At 36.4% G+C, this 26,459-nt stretch overlaps 5 protein-coding genes across 5 annotated transcripts; 4 read left to right on the forward strand and 1 right to left on the reverse strand.

Annotated features, from left to right (window-relative positions):
- Window positions 1-1,020: 1,020 nt before the first annotated feature.
- On the reverse strand, window positions 1,021-1,786 carry LOC135794750 (DNA-3-methyladenine glycosylase-like). The gene is made up of 3 exons (XM_065306134.1): window positions 1,431-1,786; window positions 1,192-1,364; window positions 1,021-1,136 (listed from the first exon to the last, which is right to left on the reverse strand). The coding sequence occupies exons 1-3, from the start codon at window positions 1,712-1,714 to the stop codon at window positions 1,021-1,023; spliced, it is 573 nt and encodes a 190-aa protein (XP_065162206.1). The 5' UTR covers window positions 1,715-1,786.
- A 16,447-nt stretch (window positions 1,787-18,233) lies between these two features.
- LOC135794124 (carboxypeptidase B-like) lies at window positions 18,234-19,611 on the forward strand. Its single transcript, XM_065305288.1, has 2 exons — window positions 18,234-18,542; window positions 18,600-19,611. The coding sequence occupies exons 1-2, from the start codon at window positions 18,268-18,270 to the stop codon at window positions 19,558-19,560; spliced, it is 1,236 nt and encodes a 411-aa protein (XP_065161360.1). The 5' UTR covers window positions 18,234-18,267; the 3' UTR covers window positions 19,561-19,611.
- A 277-nt stretch (window positions 19,612-19,888) lies between these two features.
- LOC135793244 (carboxypeptidase B-like) lies at window positions 19,889-21,375 on the forward strand. The gene is made up of 3 exons (XM_065304128.1): window positions 19,889-20,007; window positions 20,084-20,296; window positions 20,362-21,375. Exons 1-3 carry the CDS (start codon window positions 19,949-19,951, stop codon window positions 21,320-21,322), a joined length of 1,233 nt encoding a protein of 410 aa, XP_065160200.1. The 5' UTR covers window positions 19,889-19,948; the 3' UTR covers window positions 21,323-21,375.
- Window positions 21,376-21,447: 72 nt separating this feature from the next.
- LOC135793243 (carboxypeptidase B-like) lies at window positions 21,448-22,952 on the forward strand. Its single transcript, XM_065304127.1, has 3 exons — window positions 21,448-21,590; window positions 21,664-21,870; window positions 21,935-22,952. Exons 1-3 carry the CDS (start codon window positions 21,532-21,534, stop codon window positions 22,920-22,922), a joined length of 1,254 nt encoding a protein of 417 aa, XP_065160199.1. The 5' UTR covers window positions 21,448-21,531; the 3' UTR covers window positions 22,923-22,952.
- Window positions 22,953-23,057: 105 nt separating this feature from the next.
- LOC135793241 (NF-X1-type zinc finger protein NFXL1) lies at window positions 23,058-26,435 on the forward strand. Its single transcript, XM_065304125.1, has 8 exons — window positions 23,058-23,512; window positions 23,573-23,709; window positions 23,777-24,355; window positions 24,444-24,674; window positions 24,738-24,869; window positions 24,935-25,146; window positions 25,219-25,852; window positions 25,920-26,435. Exons 1-8 carry the CDS (start codon window positions 23,323-23,325, stop codon window positions 26,337-26,339), a joined length of 2,535 nt encoding a protein of 844 aa, XP_065160197.1. The 5' UTR covers window positions 23,058-23,322; the 3' UTR covers window positions 26,340-26,435.
- The last annotated feature ends 24 nt before the right edge of the window (window positions 26,436-26,459 follow it).

Here is a 26,459-nt window from a genome sequence, read left to right on the forward strand (position 1 = left end):
TTCAAAATTGTCAGGCACCTCCGCCATAATTTAATAAATTATTTAGTAATTCTTATTAACTAAAAAAATTATCTTTTTATAGCTGAATATTAAAGAAAACAACTTTATGAAGCAATTATTTTAATAGATTTTTTTGATTGAACCATTTGTTTGGAAGATATAAGCCAAAAACTGAAGTATACTTTATGGCCCAATAGGGCCTTAAGTACTAATTGTATAAAAAAAGTTTACTAAAATAAATGATTTAAAATGTTCTGTTTTATCAGAATCCAGAAAAAAATATTTCAAAACTCAATTTTTTAATTTATGTCATAAAAAGTATTAAAACTGAAGATTTCGTCATAAAAGCAAGGCAAAACTTTTTCATTTTTCATCAATAATTAAAAATTCTACCTCAAATTTGATTTCAGATTTAGATAGCTAGTTAAATTCTACATAAATTATAATCAGTCAATTTTCCTCTAACACTGACCGTTTAGGCCCTATTGGCATTTTTCAAGAAAAATTTGACTTCGCACGAAAACGATTTCTATAATCTTGATTATTATCAAAACGGTACATCGTAGAACAAAATTTTATTAAGATAAAGTATTCTGTATCACATATTCTTTCATATTATGCTATAAAAAAGTAAAATTATAAAATACTACATAATTAGCAAACTTCATAATAGTTTATTGACGTAAAGTAACATTAAGAGTAACAAAGATTATAATTTTATAATTGTATGGTATATAGTATAGTAATATTGTAGTATAAAATAAATTTATTGACATAAAGTAACATTATGAGTAACAAAGATTATAATTTTATAATTGTATGGTATATAGTAATAGTAATATTGTAGTATAAAATAAATTTATTGTTCGCGTTCAGGTTCTCTAGACACAAGGATGATTGTAGTAATAAAATCGCCAGAGTTGGCTAACTGCAACATCACCACTTCTATCAATCACGCGTTTCGCACTAATACCTTTTCACTTTCCCTGACGTATATTCTTCAATCCATATCACTTATTACTATCTCGCAAAGGATAACCACGTTTCGTCAATGCCCATTGCTTTGCAGGCATACAACTTTGCAGGGCCATTGCACAAATCCTTAATTTTCAGATCTCTGCTCATCTTCATATTTTCTAAAAACAACCAGGTACAATACTCATAAGGTGTAATAAAATAATATTCACTCACTTATTCTGAGTTCCATTAATTTATCAAGCCCATCAAGTGGTTCTCCAGCTCTTAAAAGTACAGCGCCACCATGATCTGCACTCGAAATGTTGATGCAATGATGCATACCATAAGTTAGATACACCCATGTGGTGCCTGGTGGGCCAAATACTGGTTCATTTGCAGGTGTACGTCTGAAAGTAAAGAGTTTATTAATAAAATATATTACAATTTACATTAAGATACAAAATAGTACATACCTATTATTGTAGGAAACAGAAGCTTTGTCATCACCTCCAGGATATAATTCTGTTTCAATAATAATACACTTCACAAGTTCTCCATCAACTTTGTGAACCAATATTTTACCAAGGAGTGCTCTGGCAAGGTCATAACTTGATTTGTCGAAGAAGTCTTTGCTTACTCTTGTTTCTTCAGGATAAATTGTCTCAGGCAGAGATTTATCTATTTTATTTGGTTTATCTGGCAAGGTATCAGTTGTAGGTGTTTGTATTTTTCGTTTGCGTGTTGTTCTGGAGCTCATTTTAATAATTTTGGTGAAAATAATTGCGTTGTTTATATGAGAACTCGTTGGAAGTTTGAGGGTTAAATGTTGTTACCTGATATTCCCGCCAAACTAATTTGAAAGTAGTAGGAATTAACATTTAAAACGTATAGAATTACATTTTAAAACTTAACATACAGAACGTTTCTAATAATTAAATAAATATTCAAATATTTTTATATTTTTAAAAGGTTAGCAAAATATTTGGAATATTAGCATAGTTTTAAAATATTAAATTTCAAATGTTTAACAAAAAGAAAATAAAACAAAGAACTTATTTCTCATTCCTGGAAACTCCAGCAATCTACATTTTACACGTAAACATTGTAATGTAATCAATCAACTCATAAATTATAAAATTTCATCAACACTCAGGTGCGATTTTGGCTCCCGATCGAATTTTATCGATGGATATTTACAAGACGGTGAATAATTTGGTGGTGGCGTGTTGCGGTATGGAAATATTTTATGCCAACGTACACAAAACGTCAAAGCCGTCACGAAGGATAAGTTACGACCGAGTTTATGGCGAAGAAAACAGCGGCGTTTGCAGGTTTAACAGCGCGCAGCAGATTCCAATAAGATGCGCGGAGAAAATAAACAATTGTTCGTCGATTTCGGGTCGAAATAATGTTCAATGAGAATGCACTGCTGCTTAATTCACGAAATGTGCATCCCATATGTACATTTTCCAAACACATGTTTAATTCGGGATTTATGTTTAATTTTTGGCGCCAAAAATTGTTCAATTTGTCAAAATTCACAAGAAAAATACCAAAAATATTTTAAAACAAAAAATGCATTCATTTTTTTTGTTTGTTTATAGTATATGACGTAGCGAATCAGATAATTCGTAAAATTTGAATGCGTCATGAGTTTTTAAACTCTAGGCAGTAGTTTTGAGCCTTTTGAGTTCGAGTTCGTGTAAATAGTCTAATAATATGACGTGCTACCGACGTGCGCACGGTGTACGTTGTATACCTTTGCAGCTTTTGCTGATTTTGTGAGTTTACGACTTCATCTCGGCGCATTCAAGCATCAGTTAAGCTTTAAGTTCATGTGCAGTTAGATGTTCTCTCAAAAAACTCATTAAGCAAGAAAAGTTTTATTAAAACTTGAAGTTTTAGCATATTTAGTTAATAAAGTGCCTAGTTTGATACATTTATAAACAGACAATAAAAAAGGGTTTGAAAAGTTTAATAAAATGGTGGAAATTGACCTGCAAAAAGAAAATCTAGTGAAGGAGTGTGAGGATACTAGTATAAGTTCATTAAGAGTACGTAGGCAACCAGAAGAACAATTTGTCAGTTTGAATTTTCTATTTTTTGCTGTTTTAGGAAGAAAACCAAAGAACTGGAAGATATATTGCGGTAGGAACCGCCATTTTCTTGTCATTATTGGGATTGTATCAAGCAGTGGTGCGAGGCACCCCACAGTATGCTGCTTTATTCGCTCCTGCACTGATTATGTTCGTATACATCCTGTGGATATTGAATGCGTCCGCCAATCAAAGAAAAGCTTTACTTGCTGCTGCGGCTGCGTCATCCAAGGTAAATATAACCTATTCTAATGTCTATATAACCAAAAATTAATTACTGTCAGCTTTGTTTGTTATTTACTTCACCTTCGAGCTTAAAACTAAATTTTTATGTGTTTTTAACTAAAAAAGTTAGAAACCCTTAAAACATAAAAAAGAAAACTTAAAAGTGTTTTAACCTGAAAATAAACATTTCTCGTCCATTTACTGCGGTTTGAAGTTCATTTTTGTTTATAATTGGGTTTTGATGTTTTTCAAACCTGCCAAAAATATCGTTAATTACATGAAATAAACACCGAAATGCAATTACTCGTGGAATTTTTTTGCGCGCTTTGGGCGCACATTTCATGCGTTGTGTGGGTAGTTAATTAGGTTAAACCCAAGCGGGAATGTGCGATGTGCCGATGTGGCGCGATGCTATTTTAGAGCGTTTCAAACTCACTTCGGCATTAACTAATTTATTTGTGTTTACACTCACGCGCACCTTAGTACCAACCTAGATACACTGGATCATTTCGCATCTTGAAAGTCGAAAAACAAACATTGGACCAAACTACGTAAACAAAATGGTATACATTGTGCATCAAGTGCAGAAAGTAGTAAAAACTGTGCTATTAACCTTCTTTTCTTAGTAATATTATAGAATGCATTGTATATTTGGTTGCCTATCATTCGTGTTTATTGAAAAATCTATATTAAAACTATTATGAGATGTTTTCCTCATATTTATTGTTGTTTTGCAGAGCGAATTGGATTCAGTAGTGGAAATTGAAATGGATAATCCAAACTTAACGCCAAATACGACGTAAAACTCAAAATCCAACGCAAATGCAAACAAATGTGATAAAATGGCCGCCGTGGCGGTAACCAAAGATGAACAAGCAGATAATGCTGAACGGATCATATATAGTCGATCATATTCCATTGCATAATTCTATAACTATCATTAAATTACAAACAATATTGTGAAATACTTAAATTTATAAACAAATACTATAAAAATTAGCAATAAGCAATAAGAATATGAAAAATATTGAAAGATTCCAGATTGCAGGGTGTGTCAAATAAGTTTTTTATGTGGTTAATAAATATTTATTAAATAATTCGCAAATTGAAAAATATGAAACGTGGAAAAGTCCTGGGAGAGAGAAAAAACCTAATATGAGAAGACAGGAAGCATGAGCATGGTGGTCGCTTCGATTCGATTTTATTCGAATTAATTCGCCGCTTGGAAAATTGAATTTGTGGCGTTTCCCCCGCAGTTTCTCACGGTTTCCGCTTCAGGAAGAGGCCAAGCGTTAAAGCCACGAAAAGTCTACACAAAAAATGCGAAAAGATATATCTTCATTTTAGTTTTATTTTATTTCATCATATTCATTTGATATTTTTCGAATAGAAAAATATTTATTAGTGTTAAATATCAATTTATTTAATATTATTAATTTTGGTTTTATTAGGTGATTTTTAGTTAGAAAAATATTTGAAGAAAACTAAATTAACTCGATGTGACGAGATACTGGGTATATAAACAAAGAAATTTTTGATAAAACTCAATTTTTTCCGCTTTTTTGACATTTTTTGATTTTTAGGTATAATTTTTGACTTTGTAAGAAAGCCAGAATTTTTTAAAAGTTTTTTTGAAGCTTTAAAAGTGTTATTAAAGTTGTTTGTTTGTAAAATCAATAAAATTTCACAATTTTAATAAATTTAAAGTGATAAAACATAGAAAATGTTAAAAAGGAATAAATAATTACCAATTATCTGCAAATTAAGTCCTAAATAAATTGCATTTATTGATTAAACTTAAATTAATTGCTATTTAACATAATTTGACACGTGTTGCCTTTGAACTCTTTAATTTAATCATTAAATTATTTCCGCAATAATTCACAACGTCACATTTAATTCACTTCAACACTTAAACACATAAAATCAATAAAAACATTTATTTCTCCAAGTGCAAATCTCGAAATACACTCGAAAGTGCAATTTACTCGACGATTTTGAAGTGGTCGAAAGATTCCACAATGCAAAAGATTCTAAGTGCAGAATACCGCGCACATTCCTAGCTCCCTACGCGCACATCGAACGTGACAATCAGCGAGCGACACAAAGATGTGAACGACATCCAAGCATAAAGAGAAGAAACGAAAGTGATCGAAGTGCTAAAGAGCAAAAAACGCGAGGAATTTGCCATCCGGCACGATCCGCATTCTACGAAAAGATTCTGGACATTCGAGATATCTACTAAATCCGGAATTTGACATCTCAGTTGTAAATTATTCGAATTATTAAACCGAGTATTTTATTCAAGCCTCATAAATGAGTCACAAACATTAACTTTACGAAGACTTTTATGTACTTATATTCCCATGAGTTTTTAAAGTGTCTTGGGTATTCGCAGGCTTCCCAAAATACACGAATTTTATTTTCTGTGATTTTCGCGTTTTTAAAATACATTCGTAAATGTTGAGATGCAGAGTGTGAAGTGAACGAATGATGTCGGCTTAGCGCCGCCGCCGCCGAGTGAAATTTGAAGAAAAGCGTGATTGAATCCGCACGCCTCGTGTGAAATACGCGCAAATTGAAAGGATGCATATTTACGCCTACACACGATAACATCATGCAAAACGCGAGCAAACATACGAGTAAATACATTCGTTTTGTTTGCTTACAAAATCGATTCGGGATGTATTTTTTATCTCCTGTGCTAACCGATAATATTTTTGAGGTTAAAAATATCAAATGTCAAAATTTTGAGGTTAGATATTTTAAACTACTAATATTTTATTATTTAAAGTAAAGGATTCGGTGTGTGAATGCAGGATAAATGTCGGGCACATGGCGATGGCGCATTTGCGCAGAGCGCACGCTCCCGGGAGCCCCGTCCGGCCGCCGCCGCCGCCGCCGCTGCCGCCACTAGCCATGTCTACCCGTTGGTTCCCCAGTTCCAGTCCTAGGTGCCAGACCGTCTGCGTCGTACCAGTGCATCGCTGCACCATCCGCATCACGTTCGTCCTGCCGAGGATAACTCAATAATGAGTATACTAGTGTCGAGAATAATGAGTGCAAAGAACCATCAAGCGGATCAACGCTCACACCCACACAATACCGTCACATTTAGATCAAGTCCTCAACGAGCATCATATTTCCAGGAGGGCAGATTATTCGCCGTAAATTCTAACTTTTAATATTTAATTCTAAATACGCATTAAATATTCAAGTATATTATCATAATAACATGATAACGATAACTATTGTTTAAAATATAAAAAATTAAAATATTTATTAAATAATTGTGCGTCGATTATATTGGATTGATTATCAGGAAGAATTTTTGAAGAAAAAGTTACGGTGAGTATTATTTTGTGGTATTTTTGAAATTTTGCTCCGCCTACTTTTTTACTGCGCATGCGCAGTAACTTTACAAATAATAGTTTATTTAAAATTATTTTAATGTAGAAATAATCTAATTATAAACAGCAGAAGAATTTATTTCTATTTTTTCAAATTTGCTCCGCCCACTTTCGTACTGCGCATGCGCAGCTGACTTAAAATAATAATTTAATTCGTCATCAATCTAAAAGTTACTCTGAAATAGAAAAATTCTTATTATAAACACCAGTATTATTTATTTCTATGTTTTTCTTAAAATTTGCTCCGCCTACTTTTTTACTGCGCATGCGCAGTAGCTTTACAAAGAATAGTTAATTTAAAAAAATAATTTTAATATAGAAAAATTGAATTATGAACAGAAAAAGTATTTTCGTCTATTTTTTTAAATTTTGCTCCGCCTACTTTTTTACTGCGCATGCGCAGTGAACTTTACCAAGAATAATTAATTTAAAATTAATCCCAAAATAGTTGAGAAAACATAAATAGTTTGCCTTCCACATGCAAAAAACGAAAATTTTCACAACAAAAAAACAGATTATTGCATTTTTTGGGCATTTCTTGGATGAAATTTCAGGAAATCTATATACAGGGTGATAGAGAATTTAATTATGTATATTTTAGTAAATAAATAGTTTAGAAAACATAAATAGTTTGCCTTCCACATGCAAAAAACCAAAATTTTCACAACAAAAAAAACATATTTTTGCATTTTTCGGGCATTTCTTGGACGAAATTTCAGGAAATGTATATACAGGGTGATAGAGAATTTAATTATGTATATTTTAGTAAATAAATAGTTTAGAAAACATAAATAGTTTGCCTTCCACATGCAAAAAACGAAAATTTTCACAACAAAAAAACAGATTATTGCATTTTTTAGGCATTTCTTGGATGAAATTACAGGAAATCTATATACAGAGTGATAGAGAATTTAATTATGTATATTTTAGTAACTAAATAGTTTAGAAAACATAAATAGTTTGCCTTCCACATGCAAAAAACAAAAAATTTCACAACAAAAAAAAACAGATTATTGCATTTTTTAGGCATTTCTTGGATGAAATTTCAGGAAATCTATATACAGGGTGATAGAGAATTTAATTATGTATATTTTAGTAAATAAATAGTTTAGAAAACATAAATAGTTTGCCTTCCACATGCAAAAAACAAAAAATTTCACAACAAAAAAAACAGATTATTGCATTTTTTAGGCATTTCTTGGATGAAATTTCAGGAAATCTATATACAGGGTGATAGAGAATTTAATTATGTATATTTTAGTAAATAAATAGTTTAGAAAACATAAATAGTTTGCCTTCCACATGCAAAAAACAAAAATTTTCACAACAAAAAAACAGATTATTGCATTTTTTAGGCATTTCTTGGATGAAATTTCAGGAAATCTATATACAGGGTGATAGAGAATTTAATTATGTATATTTTAGTAAATAAATAGTTTAGAAAACATAAATAGTTTGCCTTCCACATGCAAAAAACAAAAAATTTCACAACAAAAAAACAGATTATTGCATTTTTTAGGCATTTTTTGGATGAAATTTCAGGAAATCTATATACAGGGTGATAGAGAATTTAATTATGCATATATTAGTATATAAATAATTTAGATAACATAAATGGTTTGCCTTTCACATGCAGAAAACAAAAATTTCACAACAAAAAACAGATTATTGCATTTTTAGGCATTTCTTCGATGAAATTTCAGGAAATCTATATACAGGGTGATAGGAATATTTGTTATACACAAGAAAATACAAAGATAGTCCCAATAAGAAACACAATTTGCGGCCCACATGCAATAAAAAACAAAAATTTCACTAACTACAAAAGCCTACATTATTAAATATTTGAGGCATTTTCGATAAACTATATACACAAAGGGAATGATTAAAATTATGCTATAATTTACTTCAGTTAGAAATTGAAAGTAAATCCACAGCCAAAAAACGTTCCAATACTTACAATCCGAGGAATTATACACGCTTTTCACGTCCTGCAACAGCCGTTGTTGTCCTGTCTATGAATTTCATAATGATGGAGCTAAAACAGTAACAATATGTATCAAAAAAAATTACGATCGTTCAGAACGTGCACGTTGAAATTAAACAAGAATATAAACAACCTTATTTCAGATTCACCTGCAGAATCAGATTCTATATTCCTCTACAAAAGCGAAAGACACTTGACGATGTTGTGTGTTCAGCGCAATGTGCCTTCCTACTGGTATCAGTTAAGGTTACAGCTATGCGTCGATGTTTCCGAATACGCAATCCTCATCCACGGAGTTCTTCAACAGCACCAATAGGAAATGACGCGGTGACGAAAAACGGAAAAACCGAATACCAAACAGCACATTTACTAAGGTCTAAAATAATAAACCGATATTAAATTTAACTTGTAAATAAAACATAATAAAAGAAACACTACGACGCACCAGTCTTGAATTGCCAACTGAAACTGCTAGCGATTTACAATAACACGCTTTAAATCAAAACAAGATTCATTATCACAAGACCTTGACGTGACTTACGAGTGCGAATACCGGTGTAGTGGCGCATTGCGCAGCCGCGAATGTCTCTACCAATGCGCTGTGTGCTAAGTTGAAAACACGCGGGATAATTTAAAAAATACATCAATATTGAACCTAATAAACAAAAATTAAAGAAACTTTTATCATCCTATAAAAGAAATCCTCAACAACAGATGGCAAACTTTTATTTGCCATTCAAAAACCGCCTTTTAAGTATGCGGTGGCATTGAGCCGGCCTAGGAAGGACGTGCGCAAATATTTGAATTAATTAAAGGAAATTAATTAACATTCATTGTGTTGTGTCTACGACGGCGACGCGCCGGATCTTCTTCGCTGATCTGCCCCGACGATGCCGGCGACATCGAGGGGCTCGCGCCGCGCGCGACGCGAAAATTGGTTCATCCTCTCCACGCCGCTGAAGAGTTTAAACAGTCAACATTCCGACGTTGCGACCCCGCCGGCGCGAAGCACCCTTCACGCGTTCGCTGTGCGCCACTCTGCGCCACTCGACTGCCGGTCGAGTGGCTCGCAACACGCAGCTGAACCGAACTTCGGCTCGAAACAATTCACGACGTTTTCAGTTATCCCCAGCCAGCCCCCCACCTACACATCCAACGCCGGCGAACGGATTTGTTTTGATTGCCACCTCCTGATTCTTTGCCGCCCCCTGAAACATGCGAATTCAATCTGGATTAGCAAACACTAGACAACCCGCAGCGCGCCGGATGCAACTTGAACGACTTCGAGTTGACATCAAACAAACGATTGTTTCGTCCGGCGATAAATCAAACAAATATTACTAACCATATATAAAACACGCTATGCAACCCAATATACACAATACACAAAAAAGAAAATACAACGAATTTACGACTTGTGCGCATTTCTTGTGAGAATAACGACTGCAATTAATCTAAATTATACATCTCCGGGTCGGATGAGCCGCCAGGTGAAAGAGGGGGGCGGTTGTTAGCTAACCCCTAGCGATTTGCACCTTGTTCGTCTTGATGCGTTCCTCAAATATGCATGAAGCACATCGGCGAAATAATAAGAGCGCAAAGAGGGCGAAGAGAACAACGCGAGCGCGCCTTTTGCACATTGAGGAAAATTAAAAGCCATTTTAATAGAATTGCGCGCGCCATTTATTACTTTATTACAACCATCTACGCGAGAATAATACACTTGAAACACACACTATAGGCAACCAGCATTACAACAATGCAATTAGCCCGCCAGTGCCTATCAAAATGTTAACGCGATGATTAAAAACATAACTCAAAACTACTTCCGGCAACATCCTGTAAACTGTACGAGTAAAGCGTAAGCAATTCGGCGTGAAGCGTGAAGGAGTTGTGTTTGCACGTTATGTATACGTGCGTAGTCAGAAGAGCAGATGAGTGGAGCGGGGTGCAAACGGGGGGTGAGGTTAAGGAGAACGCTCCCGGGGTCGAGGATGATATAGTGTTAGATGTATATGGTAATGACGGGCCAATCTAAATGATTGATGCATGTTGTTCTTTGATAAAACAAAACAGTTTTGTAGCAGTTAACAAAGATTTATTAACCTTTCGACTGCGTTATACGATGCCTCGTTTCTTCCGGGATATTTAACGTTTCTGCTAATAATATAATCGGTATTTAGTGCGAATAAAGTTGCCTACAGCTACAAAACTAACCAGAACATATTATAGTGTCGCGTTACACTCGGACGCGAATGTAAGTTATTAAAAGTTAAGCTCGAACTGACTGTCTGTCTGTTTCGATACGGTGTACGGCTGGTTGCCTACGTCGTGTGTGGCACCATCAATCATCGTCCGCAACGCGGATGCGTTGGGTTGCCTAATCAAGCGCGGAAAAGTGGTCCGCTGAAACATGAACTTCTTAATATCGCGATACAACACGTTGTCTTGTCACGATTAATTCGATACATCATGCGCAGTGATAAAACTTCCACGCAGGCACATATCATGTATCATCTCCGCTATATTTTTTTCTTTGTTTGTTTTGTTTCGTGACTTTAATTAAATCCAATTCGAGAATCTAGTGGCTGATAAAATTTCAATTAGTGCGCCAGCGCGTAATCAAATTTTCAATTTGGTGCGCTGTCATAAAGTGTGGTGAGATAGGCAACCAAGTATACACCAATGATGCTATAACTATATAACGCAATAAAAAAACTCAATTAATTAATTGGCGAATTATGTTTGATCAATGTTGTTGAAACCGATCGGCGGTCTCGATACATCAACACGTCATTTACGCACGCTTAATTAACCTTTGAAATATTAAGTGCGATGCATAGATAAAATGATTTATGAATTAATTTATTTAATGGCTTTTAACCGACGCGCCAGCACCATGTGCACAGGCAGATTCGATAAACACACATTAATGCAACAAGCCGCCCCCCGCGCACCCCGCCCACCCCGAAATGCATTCGACTTTATTGGCTCGGGCGCGCAACACGGCCATGGGTCAATATTATCATTGCAATCGAACGTAACAGGCGATGCATTAGTCCATCGCCATTAATTAAAAACCATTCGATTGTCCGCAGTTCGTCGACGAATTAATTTAAACAATTCCGACGCAGCCCGATTTCGGGCAGCGTTGAAAGTTTTTAAATATTCACAACGAAGGCAACACCGGCGAGGTTTTGTTGGTTGCCTACGTCGACGATGGTGATGACGGTAGAGATGAGTCCGTTCCGCGGTTTACACGGATACGCACTTAGAACGCCGAAGCCGATTTTCGAAAAGCGCCCGGCTGTAAATCATTGAATCGGTTTGCGAATGCATGTTGTGATTCATAGCGGACGTGTGTTGGCAGCGCTTCGTTAATATTTAAAACGCGACAATGAAGCCTCCTCGCTATCAACGTAGGGGGCGCTCGCGCGCCTGTGGCATTATTTACGAGCGTGTGCAAAAAAAATGCGTAGGCAACCAATCATTCGCCAAATGTGCATAACTGAGTTACAGCGCTTGGAAATTAATTTTTGATGGTTTAATTCGTGGATATTATGTGATGCTGAAATTGATTCAGCTCTTTGACGCGTTGTTGCGGTTGTGGACTTGCGTCGCTGACCGCAACACAGTCCATCGCTTTGTCCACCAGTTTGTGTCACCCTTCAACTCTATATACCCGTCGAAAACTATTGCGCATTCAACATTCTAATAGCCCACAGCGGTTTTCGGACCCGCTCGTTGATTTAGGCAACTTTACAATCCTCGAAAAAGCCCGAAAACGCACATTTCAAACTCTTAAATCAAACAAAACCACACCCTTAGCCTTTCATCATCGTTCCTAAGGTAGAGTAAAATGGAAAGTTAAAAGTTGAAAGTTATAAGCCAAATAAAGTTTCGGGGGCGGCAAATAGAAGTATTAATTTTAATTGCCCGAGAAATTCACGAAAGAAAGCCCGCGGCACAAAGCAGACTATGCGGAGGGCGGTTTTTAAGAAATTATCATCGTCGACGATTTATCCTGACAGCGCAATTTCCTGGATGAGAACACTTCTGACGCTCAGCTCAAGGGGGGCGGGCGACGGTAGGCGGGCGTATCGGTCATGCACGCTTTTACACCGCACAACAAATTTCATCGCGCTAGGCGTGCGCCTTTCAACTTGATGTAAATTGGTTTTATAACGTATGCAACCAATTATACAAAATAAAAGCGATTTGTAAGTTTTTTTGCGATAAATTTTCACTCACCTCTGAGTATACGAGTAAAGCACGTAAACATTGACCTGATATACAAAACTATAAATAATTCAGGCGAAAAGTGCCCCTGGCGAAACGTGGCCCGCCAGCGCTGTCATGATTTCGGACGTGCGAAAGGGACACTTTGTAATTAGGTTGCCTCCGACGGCGAGTGGGCGAGTAATTTTATCCCCAACGCGCGCGCACAGAAAACGTATTGTAATTAACACACGCAACACACACACACACATGTGCAATTCTTGCTTCCGTCCGCTTTCGAAAAGGGCTAATTAATCAATCGGAGGGCGATCTAATTGAGAGGCGACACGAAGATGTGATTTGCTATACACACATACTTCAATTCTTAAAACCTAGGCAACCCAATATACACATATGCACTATGTGTACTATGACTACTCGATTGTTACGCATAAATATTTAGCGTAGTCGCTCGTAGACGAGACGTTTTGCGTGGAAATCTCTGTCGCTGTATGCGTTTTAATTCCGCGAGTCGAATTCGCCGCCGACGCACACGGCGCTCGCGAGAGTGTAGTTAATGCATACGGAATTGTTCTGCGAATGAGGAAAGTTGTTTGCTACAAATTGAGTTATAAATTAATTATCAGGCTCTGCCGCGCGACGGCGCTGCGCGCGTTCTCTTATATCCCGAACCTTCGTTACAAGATTCATCCTTTATCATCCTTAATGTTGGATGGCATGAACTAGGACTAGACGCGCGCTCGAATAAAAACAAATGAACAAATCATAAATATAAACATCTAGAGTTGTGTTGTATGTAGTTACTACGTACGAGTGTGGAAAAAATTAATATATTTTAGTTGAGTGTCTGCGCAATCAATTAGAGCGACGTGTCGAGTATGTCGAGTGGTGCTTCCCGGATGCAGCGCGTCGAATGGCGACGTGTGTTGATCGATTGTTTTCGATAGGTTTTTTCCGGGTTCACAATCGTCACAATCTAATAAAATATATTAAGAGGAGGGATTTGGAAATATTGCAGCGTCACCCAAAAAATGTTTTTTTGAGTTTTATTCCTAAAATAAAGCAAATATTTAAAAATAATTATTTGTAAACTATGAGGAATTAATTGTACTTTAATATAGTATTTTTACCAATGTCGTACACTCAGTACTTTTCTAGATATTTCATTTTTAACAAATTTATTTTGTACTATCTAAATAATAAAGTTGCTTCCGTACGCGTCTGTAGTCACAGAAGAAGTAACAATGAAGTAGAATGGCGGGAAGTTTAAAATGGCTGAAAGTATAGTCTACGGAAGTATAGTGTACAGTCTCCATAGTGTAGTCAATTGGATTTGATGTTGACGTAGCTGTCGGTAATACAGTGTGATAATACAGTGTGATGGTACTATAGTACTTAGGTTTGAGCTTCATTGCTGGAATGCTAGATGGCGTTAAAGTAGTCAAATAGCCAGATGCAGAGGTATTATTGGCTAAACAATTTCTTTATTTTATTTAATAAATAATTTTTTTATTAAATAAAAAGTAGCCTATAACCATTCGGGGTCCACTAAGAATATGTGTACAAATTTTCATGATGATCGGTTAAGTAGTTTTTGCGTGAAAGTGTAACAAACATCAGGACTTTCGCATTTATAATAATAGTAGGGATATTGGGTTGCCTAGGTTTTAAGAATTGAAACACTTTTCCCTTCCGAGTGTCAAAAATCGTGGTTTAAAAAAAAAGTGGTGTTTTAAACGTTTCTGCTATATAGGCCACCAAACACACATCAAAATTTACTCTTACATTTATTAATTTTACAGTTTAATAAATTAACAACACAAAATGGCCGTTGATGTATTTTCCATCTTCCCGCTGCCATTTCTTAAAGTTATCCTGATGTGCACCTCGTTAGGCCGTTATCACCGCCTCCTAGACCCGGGACGTCCCCTGGCCGCGCGTAAAAGTAAAACCATACCGATATTAATTGCCATTAAAACTAGGTGAATTCGCATCCGTCCGTATAACTCGGACCGTAAACCGAACGCGTAATTTAGATCTAGTGCATTCGGTGTTTTACGACTGGGTGACATACACACACACACATCCACATGGTAACTCCAGTGATGTCTTTCCGTCTCCGCCGCCATTCCGATGCGGATGATAACATCGTCTGCGCGAAAGCCGCCAAAGGTCGTTTCGCGTTCGTGTCGATGCATCATCGCACCCATCGCGCCCCGCAAAAAGGTCGCCGGGTGCGCGCACACGGTCGGTATCTAAATAGTGAGCGTAACGACGCCGTAAAAATTGACGACGTTCGACATCTAAAAGAAATGGAAAAGCGCGCGCGCCGACAAAGGTGATGCCGGGCGAAAGCCGGCGCTCGAGAAAATGTACATATTTTCAATCATATTTACATAAATTCTGCACTTGCACGACGATGGCGAAGTTAACGTCGTTGAGTTTAAGTCGTCCCGCCATTTGCAAACACATCGAATGTCATCAGTTGATCACAACATCAATATACACATAACCCAGTTGTACATCTAAAAAATTGAAACATTTCAACAATCAACGAGTACAAACACTCAAATGATGATAATAAACTTAAAAAGTAGAATATTATTGATAATAATCAATTAATTCTATAAATAAACCCACTTGAACCTTTTATCTTATGTGAAACACATGTTAAAATAAAGATTTAGGTTTAATATAGGCAACCAGCGTTACAAAGCATGTAGGTTGGGTAGTATAGCATGCCGAACACTCAGTTTGCACGCCAAGTAATTTTATCGTTATATTAAAATCAAAGAGGATTAATTCGGCTGCATTCCGCGATTAATCCGTTCGGAAAGGCGAAACCAACAAAGGGACGTGGCTATAATTGAATGCGCCGCCGAATCTTGGGCGGCCAAAGAAGCGCTGCGAGAACAAAGGGGCCAAAGGAGTCCTGTGTCTAAAGTCTTCTCATTAATTTACTCAAAACGTTGCCGCCGGCATTTCAATAACTCTGTTAATGTACGCGCGCGCGGAAGGAGCGCGCCGCAACCGCTGCCGCCGCCTGCCGCCACCGCGCCACTCAGCTTCAGCCACCTTCGGGCTTTCCGTCTTTCGCCGCTCAAGAATTCAATAGACGTTCGACACATGCCCATGACACGCGCGTCAATTCTGCTTAATTACTTTTTAATCTCTAACAAAACAATTTACACACTATTTGCGTCCATTCAACTAAAACAAATTAATATTTATTTTATTTTATGGCTTTTAAAGTGTTAAAGGTGCGTAGAATGTAAAATGAAATGAATATCATTACTTTTATTGGTCACATAAATGTTGATATAGGCAACCAACATTACATTTATCGGTAGTGTCGGTTGCGTTTGGTAATTTTTCAATTTCGATAATGCAACTCTCTCTCACCGCACATAATTTATTATACGAGTTTAAATAAACTTAAGTGAAATAGAACACGCCCGACTCGGATCGATGTGCTCGCAGTCATCGGAAAAATATGAGCGTCGATAATAATAAATTTCGCACGACCTATGAATGCCTCCGACTGCATCGCTGTATATTTATTCGAGACGAGTGAGAAAATGGCGCGGAGGGTTGAGCGGGATAATGCCTCCCGAGTGACATTTGCTCGAAATGTTAAAACTCGGCCCCTGCTACGTGATCCGGAAAGGCCGCCGCGCGACGCGCACTTACTTTTGTTTGTTTATTATTCTTGATTCATTAGGTTTGATTTATGAGAATGTCAACGCTCATACGCGCGTCCATTTATCCCGCCCCGGCCGGCTTAGCCAAACTAATATTAAATTTAAACATTATACAAACATTATGCAAACAAATTTCGTATTCGCGACGCGCCGCCAAACGAGACGGCATGGCATCCATCTTGTGTGCTCAAATTAAACTTTTTCGACATTATTTATCTGCACACTTTTTAATTACTCTGTTTTTGGCGGTAATTATTAATTACTACATCGTTGCTTACAATATGAAGTTGTAAATTAGAGAAATAATTAATTTACATAGCAAATAAAATATTTTCTGAAAGAAGTTGGGAGCGAATGTAGAGTTTTACTATAGGCAACCAAAAACACGCGTAAAAAATACTTTTCTTGTACTACTCTCAAAATAAATGTTAAAAGTTGTTGTATTTTATCAAAAATTTAACACAATATTTAATAAAATATCAGAAAATGTTTGTCATATCTAATTTTATTATATTAAAGCGTTTTCTTTGAGTTATTTGTGTAATACAACAGTTTTTGTTAAAGAAACTGATACCTGATGTAGAGTTTTAATGTAGGCAACCAAAAACACGCGTAAAATCAACTTTTTTCCTATAACTCTCAAAATTAATGTTAAAATTTGTTGTATTTTATCAAAGATTTAACACAATATTTAATAAAATGTAAGAAAATATTTCTCATATCTAATTTTATTATATTAAAGCGTTTTCTTTGAGTTATTTGCGTAATATAACAGTTTTTGTTAAAGAAACTGAAACCTGATGTAGAGTTTTACTATAGGCAACCAAAAACACGCGTAAAATATACTTTTCTGCTACAACTCTCAAAATAAATGTTAAAATTTGTTGTATTTTATCAAAGATATAACAAAATATTTAATAAATTATCAGAAAATGTTTGTCATATCAAATTCTACTGTATTAAAGCGCTTTCTTTGAGTTATATGTCTAATATAACAGTTTTTGTTAAAGAAAGTGTAACCAGATGTTGAGCTTTAATGTAGGCAACCAAAAACACGCGTAAAAAATACTTTTCTGCTACAACTCTCAAAATAAATGTTAAAATTGGTTGCATTAACAAATATTCAACAAAATATTTAAAAAAATATCAAAAAATGTTTAGCATATTTAATTCTATTATATTAAATTGTTTTCTTTGAGTTATAAGTCTAATATAACAGTTTTTGTTAAAGAAAGTGTAACTCAATGTAGACTTTTAATGTAGGCAACCAAAAACACAGCAAAACACCTTTTTCATCTAAAACTAACAAAATAAATGTAAAAATGAATTTATATTTAGAAATATCTTCACAAAACACTCAATAAACCATGAGGAAATGTACCTCACGTATCGAATACACCCAATTACCTTATCAAACATTACAAAACTCGACTCACTTTACCAATCAAAGTTAAATAAACAAAAACCTGACTTTAATCTCCACTTTTATCATAATTATGTCAAACACACGTGTATGTTACATTTATATAAAGGATGTAGGTGATTACAATGACTTAGCGGGAATTTTTATATTTTTATTCATATCCCGATAAGATTTTGAAGTGTTTTTACATGTATATAAACAAAAACTAACAGTAGTTGGATTAGTCGCCATGATGAAAACAATCATCGTATTAGCCTGCCTGGCAGCGTTGGCCACGGCCAACTTTAGCAACCACAAGGTCTACCGTGTGAATCCTTCCAATAAAGAACAGCTTGATGTAGTCAGGGCGTTTGAAGGCATCAAAGGCGTCGACTTCTGGTCGAAGGCCCGCGCTGTCAACAAGGAAATGGACATTATGGTCTCCCCTCAGATTCAAATGAGGTTTACTGACACCTTGAAGCAAAATTCAATCGCCCACAATGTTTTGATCAATGATGTAGAGACGTAAGTGGAAGCCATTTTGTTTTTATTGAGTTTTATTGTATTTTAATGTGTTTCCAGGGTTGTCCAACGTGAAAAGATGGAGAAAATGATGTCCCCGCGTGTGGAAGCTGGGAAAATCAACTTTGAGCAGTACCACACCTACGACACCATTGTTGAGTACCTAATTCAATTAGAATCAGACCATAGTGATATCGTCGAGGTCAGAAGCATTGGTGGAACTTATGAAGACCGTGAAATGGTTATGATTAAGATCTCCACTGGAGGATCAAACAAACCCGCTATTCTTATTGATGCAGGAATCCACGCTCGTGAATGGATCGCACCCGCAACTGCCTTATACTTCATCCATGAACTGGTTGAGAACAAGGACAATCGTCATATGATCGAAAACGTTGACTGGTACATCATCCCAGTGTTGAACCCTGATGGTTATGAATACACCCACTCCTCTACTTCCAACCGCTTCTGGCGTAAGACCACCACCAAGGGTCAACGTTGTGATGGTGTTGACGCCAATCGTAACTTTGACTTCCACTGGATGGAAATTGGTGCCAGTGATTATGAATGTGATGAGACCTATGCAGGTCCCGAAGGTTTCTCCGAATCTGAGACCCGTAACCTCAAGAATCTTGTTGAGTCCCTGGGATCCCAAACCAAATTGTATTTGACTTTCCATAGTTATGGTCAGTATCTCTTATACCCATGGGGTTACACCTCTGCTCTTCCTGAAGATGTGCAGACTTTGGATGACTTGGCCCATGATGTTGCTGATGCTATCTATGCTGTTGACCGTACTGATTATACCATTGGTTCTTCTACTAATGTTTTGTATGCTGCTGCTGGGGGTAGTGATGATTGGGTTAAGGCTGTAGGTGGCGTTGCTCTTTCCTACACTATTGAATTGCCTGGAGGTGGATGGAATGGTTTTGATCCACCAGCGAGTGCCATCAAGGGTGTGGCTACTGAAACCTTCGAGGGTCTTAAGGTGTATCACGCTTATGTTGAAAAGAACTTTTAGGTTTTAAGTTAAAACATGAAAAGACAATAATAAAAAGTATTTATAAGATAACCAGTGTTTTATTCTGTATATATTATGTGTATACTTGGTTGCATACAATAAACCTGTTGAATTTATAGCATTAGATTTATTTTAAACAGATTTTACAAAGTAAATCACCTAAAATGTATGTTTAAACACTCAAGTGATTATTAATTGATGCTGTTATCAATCATGACACTAATTTTTAATGCCTGAGTACTTAAAAGTACTTGAATGGCTTAAAATTAGTAAAAACTTTTGAACTTTTATTAGAACGCGATAATCTGTTCAGATAACACGTGATTCAAGTACTTTTGAATGGATCTATATAAAGGGCAATCAATTTCATTTCAAATCAGTCATCAACATGAAGACTATCATCCTGTTTGCGTGCCTAGCTGCGTTGGCTACGGCCAACTTCACCAAGTAATAATATTTCAATTGATTTTCTCGTTTTTTGTGTTTCTGTGCCTGTAATTTCTTAATTTTTGTTAATCTGCAGCTACAAGGTGTACCGGGTCACTCCATCCAATGCCCACCAATTAAACTTGGTCAAAGGCTTGGAAAGCATGAAAGGTTTCGACTTCTGGTCAAAAGCCCGTCAGGTCAACTCAGACATTGACATCATGGTCTCCCCGAAAGTGGAAGGTCAATTTACTTACATCCTAAAACACAACTCCATCGACTACAGCCTTCTGATCCAAAACGTCGAATCGTAAGTGTCCGCCATCTTGTTTTCACTCTGTCAACATTCTATATCTTATCTATATCAATTTCAAGTGTTGTCCAACGTGAACAATTGACAAAACTGATGTCTCCCGCCGTCCCAAAAGGAAAAATCAACTTTGAGCAGTACCACAGCTACGAAACCATTGTTGATTACCTACTTCAATTAGAATCAGACCATCGTGATATCGTCGAGGTCCGCAGCATTGGTGGAACTTATGAAGACCGTGAAATGGTTATGATTAAGATCTCCACTGGAGGATCAAACAAACCCGCTATCCTTATTGATGCAACCATCCATGCACGTGAATGGATCGCACCTGCAACTGTCTTATACTTCATCCATGAACTGGTTGAGAACGAGGACAATCGTCATATGATCGAAAACGTTGACTGGTACATCATCCCAGTGTTGAACCCTGATGGTTATGAATTCACTCACTCCTCTACTTCCAACCGCTTCTGGCGTAAGACCACCACCAAGGGTGAAATTTGTGATGGAGTTGACGCCAACCGTAACTTTGACTTCCACTGGATGGAAACCGGTGCCAGTAGCAATGAATGCTCTGAAACCTATGCTGGTCCCGAAGGTTTCTCTGAATCTGAGACCCGTAACCTCAAAAAACTTGTTGAGTCCCTGGGATCCCAAACTAAGTTGTATTTGACTTTCCATAGTTATGGTCAGTATCTATTGTACCCATGGGGTTACACTTCTGATCTTCCTGAAGATTGGAAGACTTTGGATGACTTGGCCCATGATGTTGCTGATGCTATCTATGCTGTTGACCGTACTGATTACACCATTGGTTCTTCTACTAATGTTTTGTACGCTGCTGCTGGTGGTAGTGATGATTGGGTTAAGGCTGTAGGTGGAGTTGCTCTTTCATACACTATTGAATTACCTGGAGGTGGATCATGGGGTTTTGATCCTCCAGCGAGTGCCATCAAAGGTGTGGCTACTGAAACCTTCGAAGGTCTTAAGGTTTATCATGCTTACGTTGAAAAGAATTTCTAAATTTTTATTCTAAATTTGTAAATTTGGTAAAATAAATTAAAATGTTGCAAATATTTAACGACCACTTTCATAGTATTAAAACCTATTAATATTAAAAATATGCCATGTTTATCTATGCGTACATTATTTATGAATTCCATATAGATAAGGGAATAGTTATATTTGAATGTTTATAACCATGCAAAGCTGTTGGTGATTCATTTACCAACATGAAGGCAATTATCTTGATTGCATGTTTTGCTGCGTTGGTAACCACTAAATACACCAAGTAAGTAGAGAAAAACTAAAGAAAAACTAATGGTAACCAATTTAATTTATTCTTAAATTTGATTTTTGTGTAGTTATAAAGTCTATCGAGTGATTCCATACAACGTATTTCAACGGAGTCATGTTTTTGGGTTAGAAGGAATCAATGGCATTGAGTTCTGGCCACAGAAGAATAATTACGAAATTGACATCGAAGTATCTCCTCAATTAAATGACGAATTCATATCTTATTTAACTGAACGACAGGTTCCTTATAGTATTCTCATAGATGACCTTCAAACGTAAGTAAAAACATCAAATTTAGACGCCATCTTGTTTAAAATAAACCTCCTTTAAAATTTTCAGGTTCCTTGACCTTGAAAACCCCAACAAACCTTCTAATTGCACCAAAAAACATAAATTTAACTTTTATCGGTACAATTCCTACAAGGATATTGTCAAGTACCTCCATCACCTTCAAAAGAAGTACCCCAACATAACCAACGTAACCACAATTGGTCCCTCATATGAAAAACGTAATGTAACCATGATAAAAATCTCCTCTGGAGGTTCCAACAAGCCTACAATTCTGATTGATGGAGGAATCCATGCTCGTGAATGGGTTGCGCCTGCATCTGTTGTCTACTTCATCCATCAACTGGTTGAGAATCAAACCAATCACTATATGTTTGAAAACATTGACTGGTACATCATCCCAATGGTCAACCCAGATGGTTATGAGTTTTCACGCGCGAGTTTAAACAATGTTTATTGGCGCAAAACAAGAAGCAGGAGTAATTCAACTGATTGTATTGGTGTTGATGCCAATCGTAACTTTGATGTGCATTGGATGGAATCTGGGTCCAGTGATGATCCCTGTAAGATAACCTATGCAGGTCCTGAACCTTTCTCTGAAGTGGAAACTCGTAATCTAAAAGGTGTTGTGGAGTCTCTGGGGAATTGTACCAAGTTGTATTTGACGTTCCATGCCTTTGGTCCATTGATTTTGTATCCATGGGGTTACAATACTGATTTGCCCAACGATTGGGCGACGTTGGATAAGTTGGGAAGAGATGTTTCTAAGGCTATATATTCTGTTAAGGGGACTAATTTTACTGTGGGTACTTCGGCAAGAAAAACGTACCCCGCTGCTGGTGGTAGTGATGATTGGATCAAGGCTGTTGGTGGTGTGAATCTTTCTTATACTATTGAATTACCTCCAGGCGGGTCCAGAGGGTTTAATCCCCTTACGAGTAATATTAGGGGTATTGCTGAGGAAGCCTTTGAAGGTGTCAGGGTTTATCATGCTTATGTTGAGAAGAATTTTGAAGGAAACTGTACCAGAAGGATTTAAATGCAGAAAATAAATTTTATTTTTGATGGATGTGAATAAATATTCATTTGGGATTGTCTAGACAAAGTGTTGCAATGTTAAAATGGTCAAGAGATATCAATACAAAGTTTTTGTTTTGTATACCACCTTGGGATTATCATGTTTTTGTTAGTTCATCACTGGTATTGAGTTTGTGGTAACATATTTTTCGTTGAAGGAATATTTTTAGTTGAAAAGTGCATTTTAGCTCCATCTACTTAGGATTTGGTGTACTTTTACGCCTTGCTTACCGGTGCACGACCGGCTCCAACACTTCTTCCACGTCGCGAATTTTGAATCGGCAGCGCTATAACCTAAACATGAGATCTTAAACAATAATTTTCATAGTTTCCTATGAAAAACTATAATAAACAGCCTCAAAATGAACCAGCAACGAGGAAAACCAAAAAATGTTTGGTCTAATCCACCCAACCAGCCTAAAATCAACGCCAAAAAGAACGAGGAAAAGTTTAAACAAGCTCAGGAAAAACTCAAGGAAGCTGTGAAGAAATATGCCAATGACTGTGAATCTTCTGAAGAAGAAGACAATCTTGAAAAAGACAATATTATAAGTAAGTTTACAATAACTTCTATTAAATAAATATACTAATAATTTTCTTTTAAAATTGTAGTTAATGTACTGCAACAATATACGAAAGCTGGAGTTAATGCAGACATTGGTAGGACACAGAATTTTCTACAAGATGCATTCCAATCAGGCACATGTACATGCCTCATTTGTATATCTTCAATTAAAAGAAATGAATCTGTAAGATATTTCACTTTAACCTTAATTAAACAACTAAACACAACAAAATCATTGTTTTTTGCAACAGATTTGGACATGCAATGAATGCTATTGTTTCTTTCACCTAATGTGTATTCAAAGATGGTCTAAAGATACCATAACTCAACAGAAGCAAGCATTTGAAGCACAAGTGCAAACCAGGAGAATCACAATGAAGTGGGGCTGTCCCAAGTGCCGAACTGAATACAGCCCAGAAGACATTCCTAAGGAATACTTTTGTTTCTGTAAAAAGAAGATTAATCCTGGTTTTGAAGCATTAATTGTGCCACACAGTTGTGGGGACACTTGTGGCAGAGAATTGAAACCTAATTGTGGACATAAATGTCTTTTGCTGTGTCATCCAGGTCCATGTCCACCATGCCCACAAACTGTGAGAGTTTCATGTTATTGTGGAGCAGCTCCTGTTAAACCACAAAGGTGTACGCAAAAGGAATGGAGCTGCAGAGCTCAATGTAATAAAATATTGACTTGTGGTAAGCATAAATGTTCAGAGGTATGTCATGCTGGTGAGTGTCAACCATGCACAAAGAAAAGTATGCAGAAATGTGTTTGTGGGGATGGATTTAAGCTAAGGGATTGTACTACTCCAATTTGGCAATGTGAAAAAGTAAGTTGAAGTATAATTATATAATAGCAGCCATTTTGTGTTATTTTGGTTGCCTAACTATAATTTCCTCATTTTTTGTTTTAAAAAGATTTGTAACAAGAAATTTTCTTGTGGATATCACAACTGCGATGAACGATGCCATCCAGGTGAATGTGGAATTTGCCCTAGGTCGAAAATAAGAACTTGTTCTTGTGGTAAAAGTGTACATGAATTACCATGCACTGAAGATGTACCAACATGTGGCGATACATGCGGTAAAACTTTAGATTGCGGCATGCACGTTTGCAACTTGCGTTGTCACAAGGGAAAATGTCAAACTGTAAGTTATTACATTACAACAAAAAATATTAATATGTATTTATTTAAATTATTTTAAATTTAGTGCTTGGAAACAGTTTCAAAGTCATGTAGATGTGGGCAACACATGAAAGAGATCCAATGTGGAAAACCGTACTTTTGTGAAAGTAAATGCAAGCAGCTAAAGGATTGTAACAAACATCCTTGCAACAGAAAGGTTTGTTTTTTTTTTTTATTAATTTTTATGCAACTTCTAATACTTAAAATGTCTGTAATGTTTAGTGTTGTGATGGAAATTGTCCGCCATGCGAAAAACCATGCGGGAAGACTTTAAGTTGTAAAAAACACAGTTGCTCATCGATTTGTCATCAAGGACCTTGTTACCCATGCAATTTAACAGAAAAAGTTGCATGTTTTTGCGGTGGTACAGTTATAACTGTATCCTGCGGGCGAAAAACTCGAACAAAACCACCGAAATGTGGAATTAACTGCAAGTAAGTAAAATATTTAACATTTTTACAAATTATTAATAAAATATAAATGAAAACATACATTTTCTACATTAGAATTCCTCCTGATTGTCATCACAAAGCACGTGAACTACACAAATGTCATTTTGGTGATTGTCCGCCATGTAAACAAATCTGCGACAAGAAACATCAGAAATGCGGCCATCTTTGTCAAGCAAAATGTCATTCATCAGTTTTGGTAAAACTCCAACAACCGAAAGCAGCTACCCCTTGGGAAGAACGCGGACCTGAAGTAGAAAAACGTTGTTTACCTTGCCCGCAATGTCCTGTTTTGGTTCCGATAACTTGTTTTGGTAAACATGAAACATGCGATTATCCTTGTTACGATGCACGCCCCGCGAGTTGTCATCGTGCGTGTGGTAGGCAACTTAAATGCACGAATCACACATGTGCTTTTGAATGTCACACGGTAGAAGGTGCCAGTGATGATATTGCAGCTGGTGATAATTGTGAAGTATGCGAACATGGATGTGAGAAACCAAGAGTTGATGGGTGTACTCATAAATGTGCACGAATCAATTGTCATACCGGTAATTGTCCGCCATGTAAGAGTATGGTGAAGATTTCTTGTTTCTGTGGGCAGGATCAACTTTATGTTGTGTGCAACGTGTGGACTACAACTGGAGATAAGGAAGGTTTGCAGAGTTGTGGGAATCAGTGTCCGTTAAATGTAAGTTTGTATATTTCCGACGCCATTTTTATTTTGTGTTATTGAAATGTTTTTTTTTATTAATTAGTTTGCTTGTGGTCATCGTTGCCGGTCAAATTGTCATTCCGGTGAATGTCCTAACCCTGATCAATGCAAGAAAAAGGTAAAAGTATTCTGTGCGTGTAAACGCATGAAAAAAGAATTTCCATGTGACGTTGTGCGTAATGGCGGCATAGAAGTACCATGTGATGACACATGCAAACGAAAACAACAAGAGGAAGAAGATATGAAACGCGCTGCTGATTTAGAAAAGCAAAAACAGCAAGAGGAGCAAAACAAGCGTGAACTTGAAAAGTTTGAGAAGATGTTCGCCAAGAAGAAGAATCGTGACAGAGCAAAAGTAACCAAAGAAGTGGTCGAAACAAACAACACCAAAAAATACATCATTATTGCAATTTGTGCAGTTTTCATTGCTGTGTTTGCATATTTTGTATTGCAAACTAAATAATATCTATAATAAACCACAAATTTGGTTATTATAGACAGAATTTTATATATTTTATGTTATTTTTGAGGTTTATGTATAAATGGTTGCCTATATTGACTCCCTGCTATTACAAACGCAGTG

Source organism: Atheta coriaria, unplaced genomic scaffold (genome assembly GCF_025399875.1).
Source record: "Atheta coriaria isolate IRGN ID8LTWV9N9 unplaced genomic scaffold, Caltech_Dcor_3.1 hic_scaffold_6_pilon, whole genome shotgun sequence".
NCBI classification, from domain to species: domain Eukaryota; kingdom Metazoa; phylum Arthropoda; class Insecta; order Coleoptera; family Staphylinidae; genus Dalotia; species Dalotia coriaria.

Bases quoted from the DNA above. Each gene is read 5' to 3' on its own strand.
- LOC135794124 (XM_065305288.1), top strand. From the start codon at position 18,268: ATGATGAAAACAATCATCGTATTAGCCTGCCTGGCAGCGTTGGCCACG. The intron at 18,543-18,599 runs GTAAGTGGAAGC...ATGTGTTTCCAG, and splicing joins TTGATCAATGATGTAGAGAC to GGTTGTCCAACGTGAAAAGA.
- LOC135793241 (XM_065304125.1), top strand. From the start codon at position 23,323: ATGAACCAGCAACGAGGAAAACCAAAAAATGTTTGGTCTAATCCACCC. The intron at 23,513-23,572 runs GTAAGTTTACAA...TTAAAATTGTAG, and splicing joins TGAAAAAGACAATATTATAA to TTAATGTACTGCAACAATAT. The intron at 25,853-25,919 runs GTAAGTTTGTAT...TTTATTAATTAG, and splicing joins GGAATCAGTGTCCGTTAAAT to TTTGCTTGTGGTCATCGTTG.
- LOC135794750 (XM_065306134.1), bottom strand. From the start codon at position 1,714: ATGAGCTCCAGAACAACACGCAAACGAAAAATACAAACACCTACAACT. The intron at 1,365-1,430 runs GTATGTACTATT...CTTTACTTTCAG, and splicing joins TCTGTTTCCTACAATAATAG to ACGTACACCTGCAAATGAAC. The intron at 1,137-1,191 runs GTGAGTGAATAT...GGTTGTTTTTAG, and splicing joins ATTAATGGAACTCAGAATAA to AAAATATGAAGATGAGCAGA.
- LOC135793243 (XM_065304127.1), top strand. From the start codon at position 21,532: ATGAAGGCAATTATCTTGATTGCATGTTTTGCTGCGTTGGTAACCACT. The intron at 21,591-21,663 runs GTAAGTAGAGAA...ATTTTTGTGTAG, and splicing joins GTAACCACTAAATACACCAA to TTATAAAGTCTATCGAGTGA. The intron at 21,871-21,934 runs GTAAGTAAAAAC...TAAAATTTTCAG, and splicing joins CTCATAGATGACCTTCAAAC to GTTCCTTGACCTTGAAAACC.
- LOC135793244 (XM_065304128.1), top strand. From the start codon at position 19,949: ATGAAGACTATCATCCTGTTTGCGTGCCTAGCTGCGTTGGCTACGGCC. The intron at 20,008-20,083 runs GTAATAATATTT...GTTAATCTGCAG, and splicing joins GCTACGGCCAACTTCACCAA to CTACAAGGTGTACCGGGTCA. The intron at 20,297-20,361 runs GTAAGTGTCCGC...ATCAATTTCAAG, and splicing joins CTGATCCAAAACGTCGAATC to TGTTGTCCAACGTGAACAAT.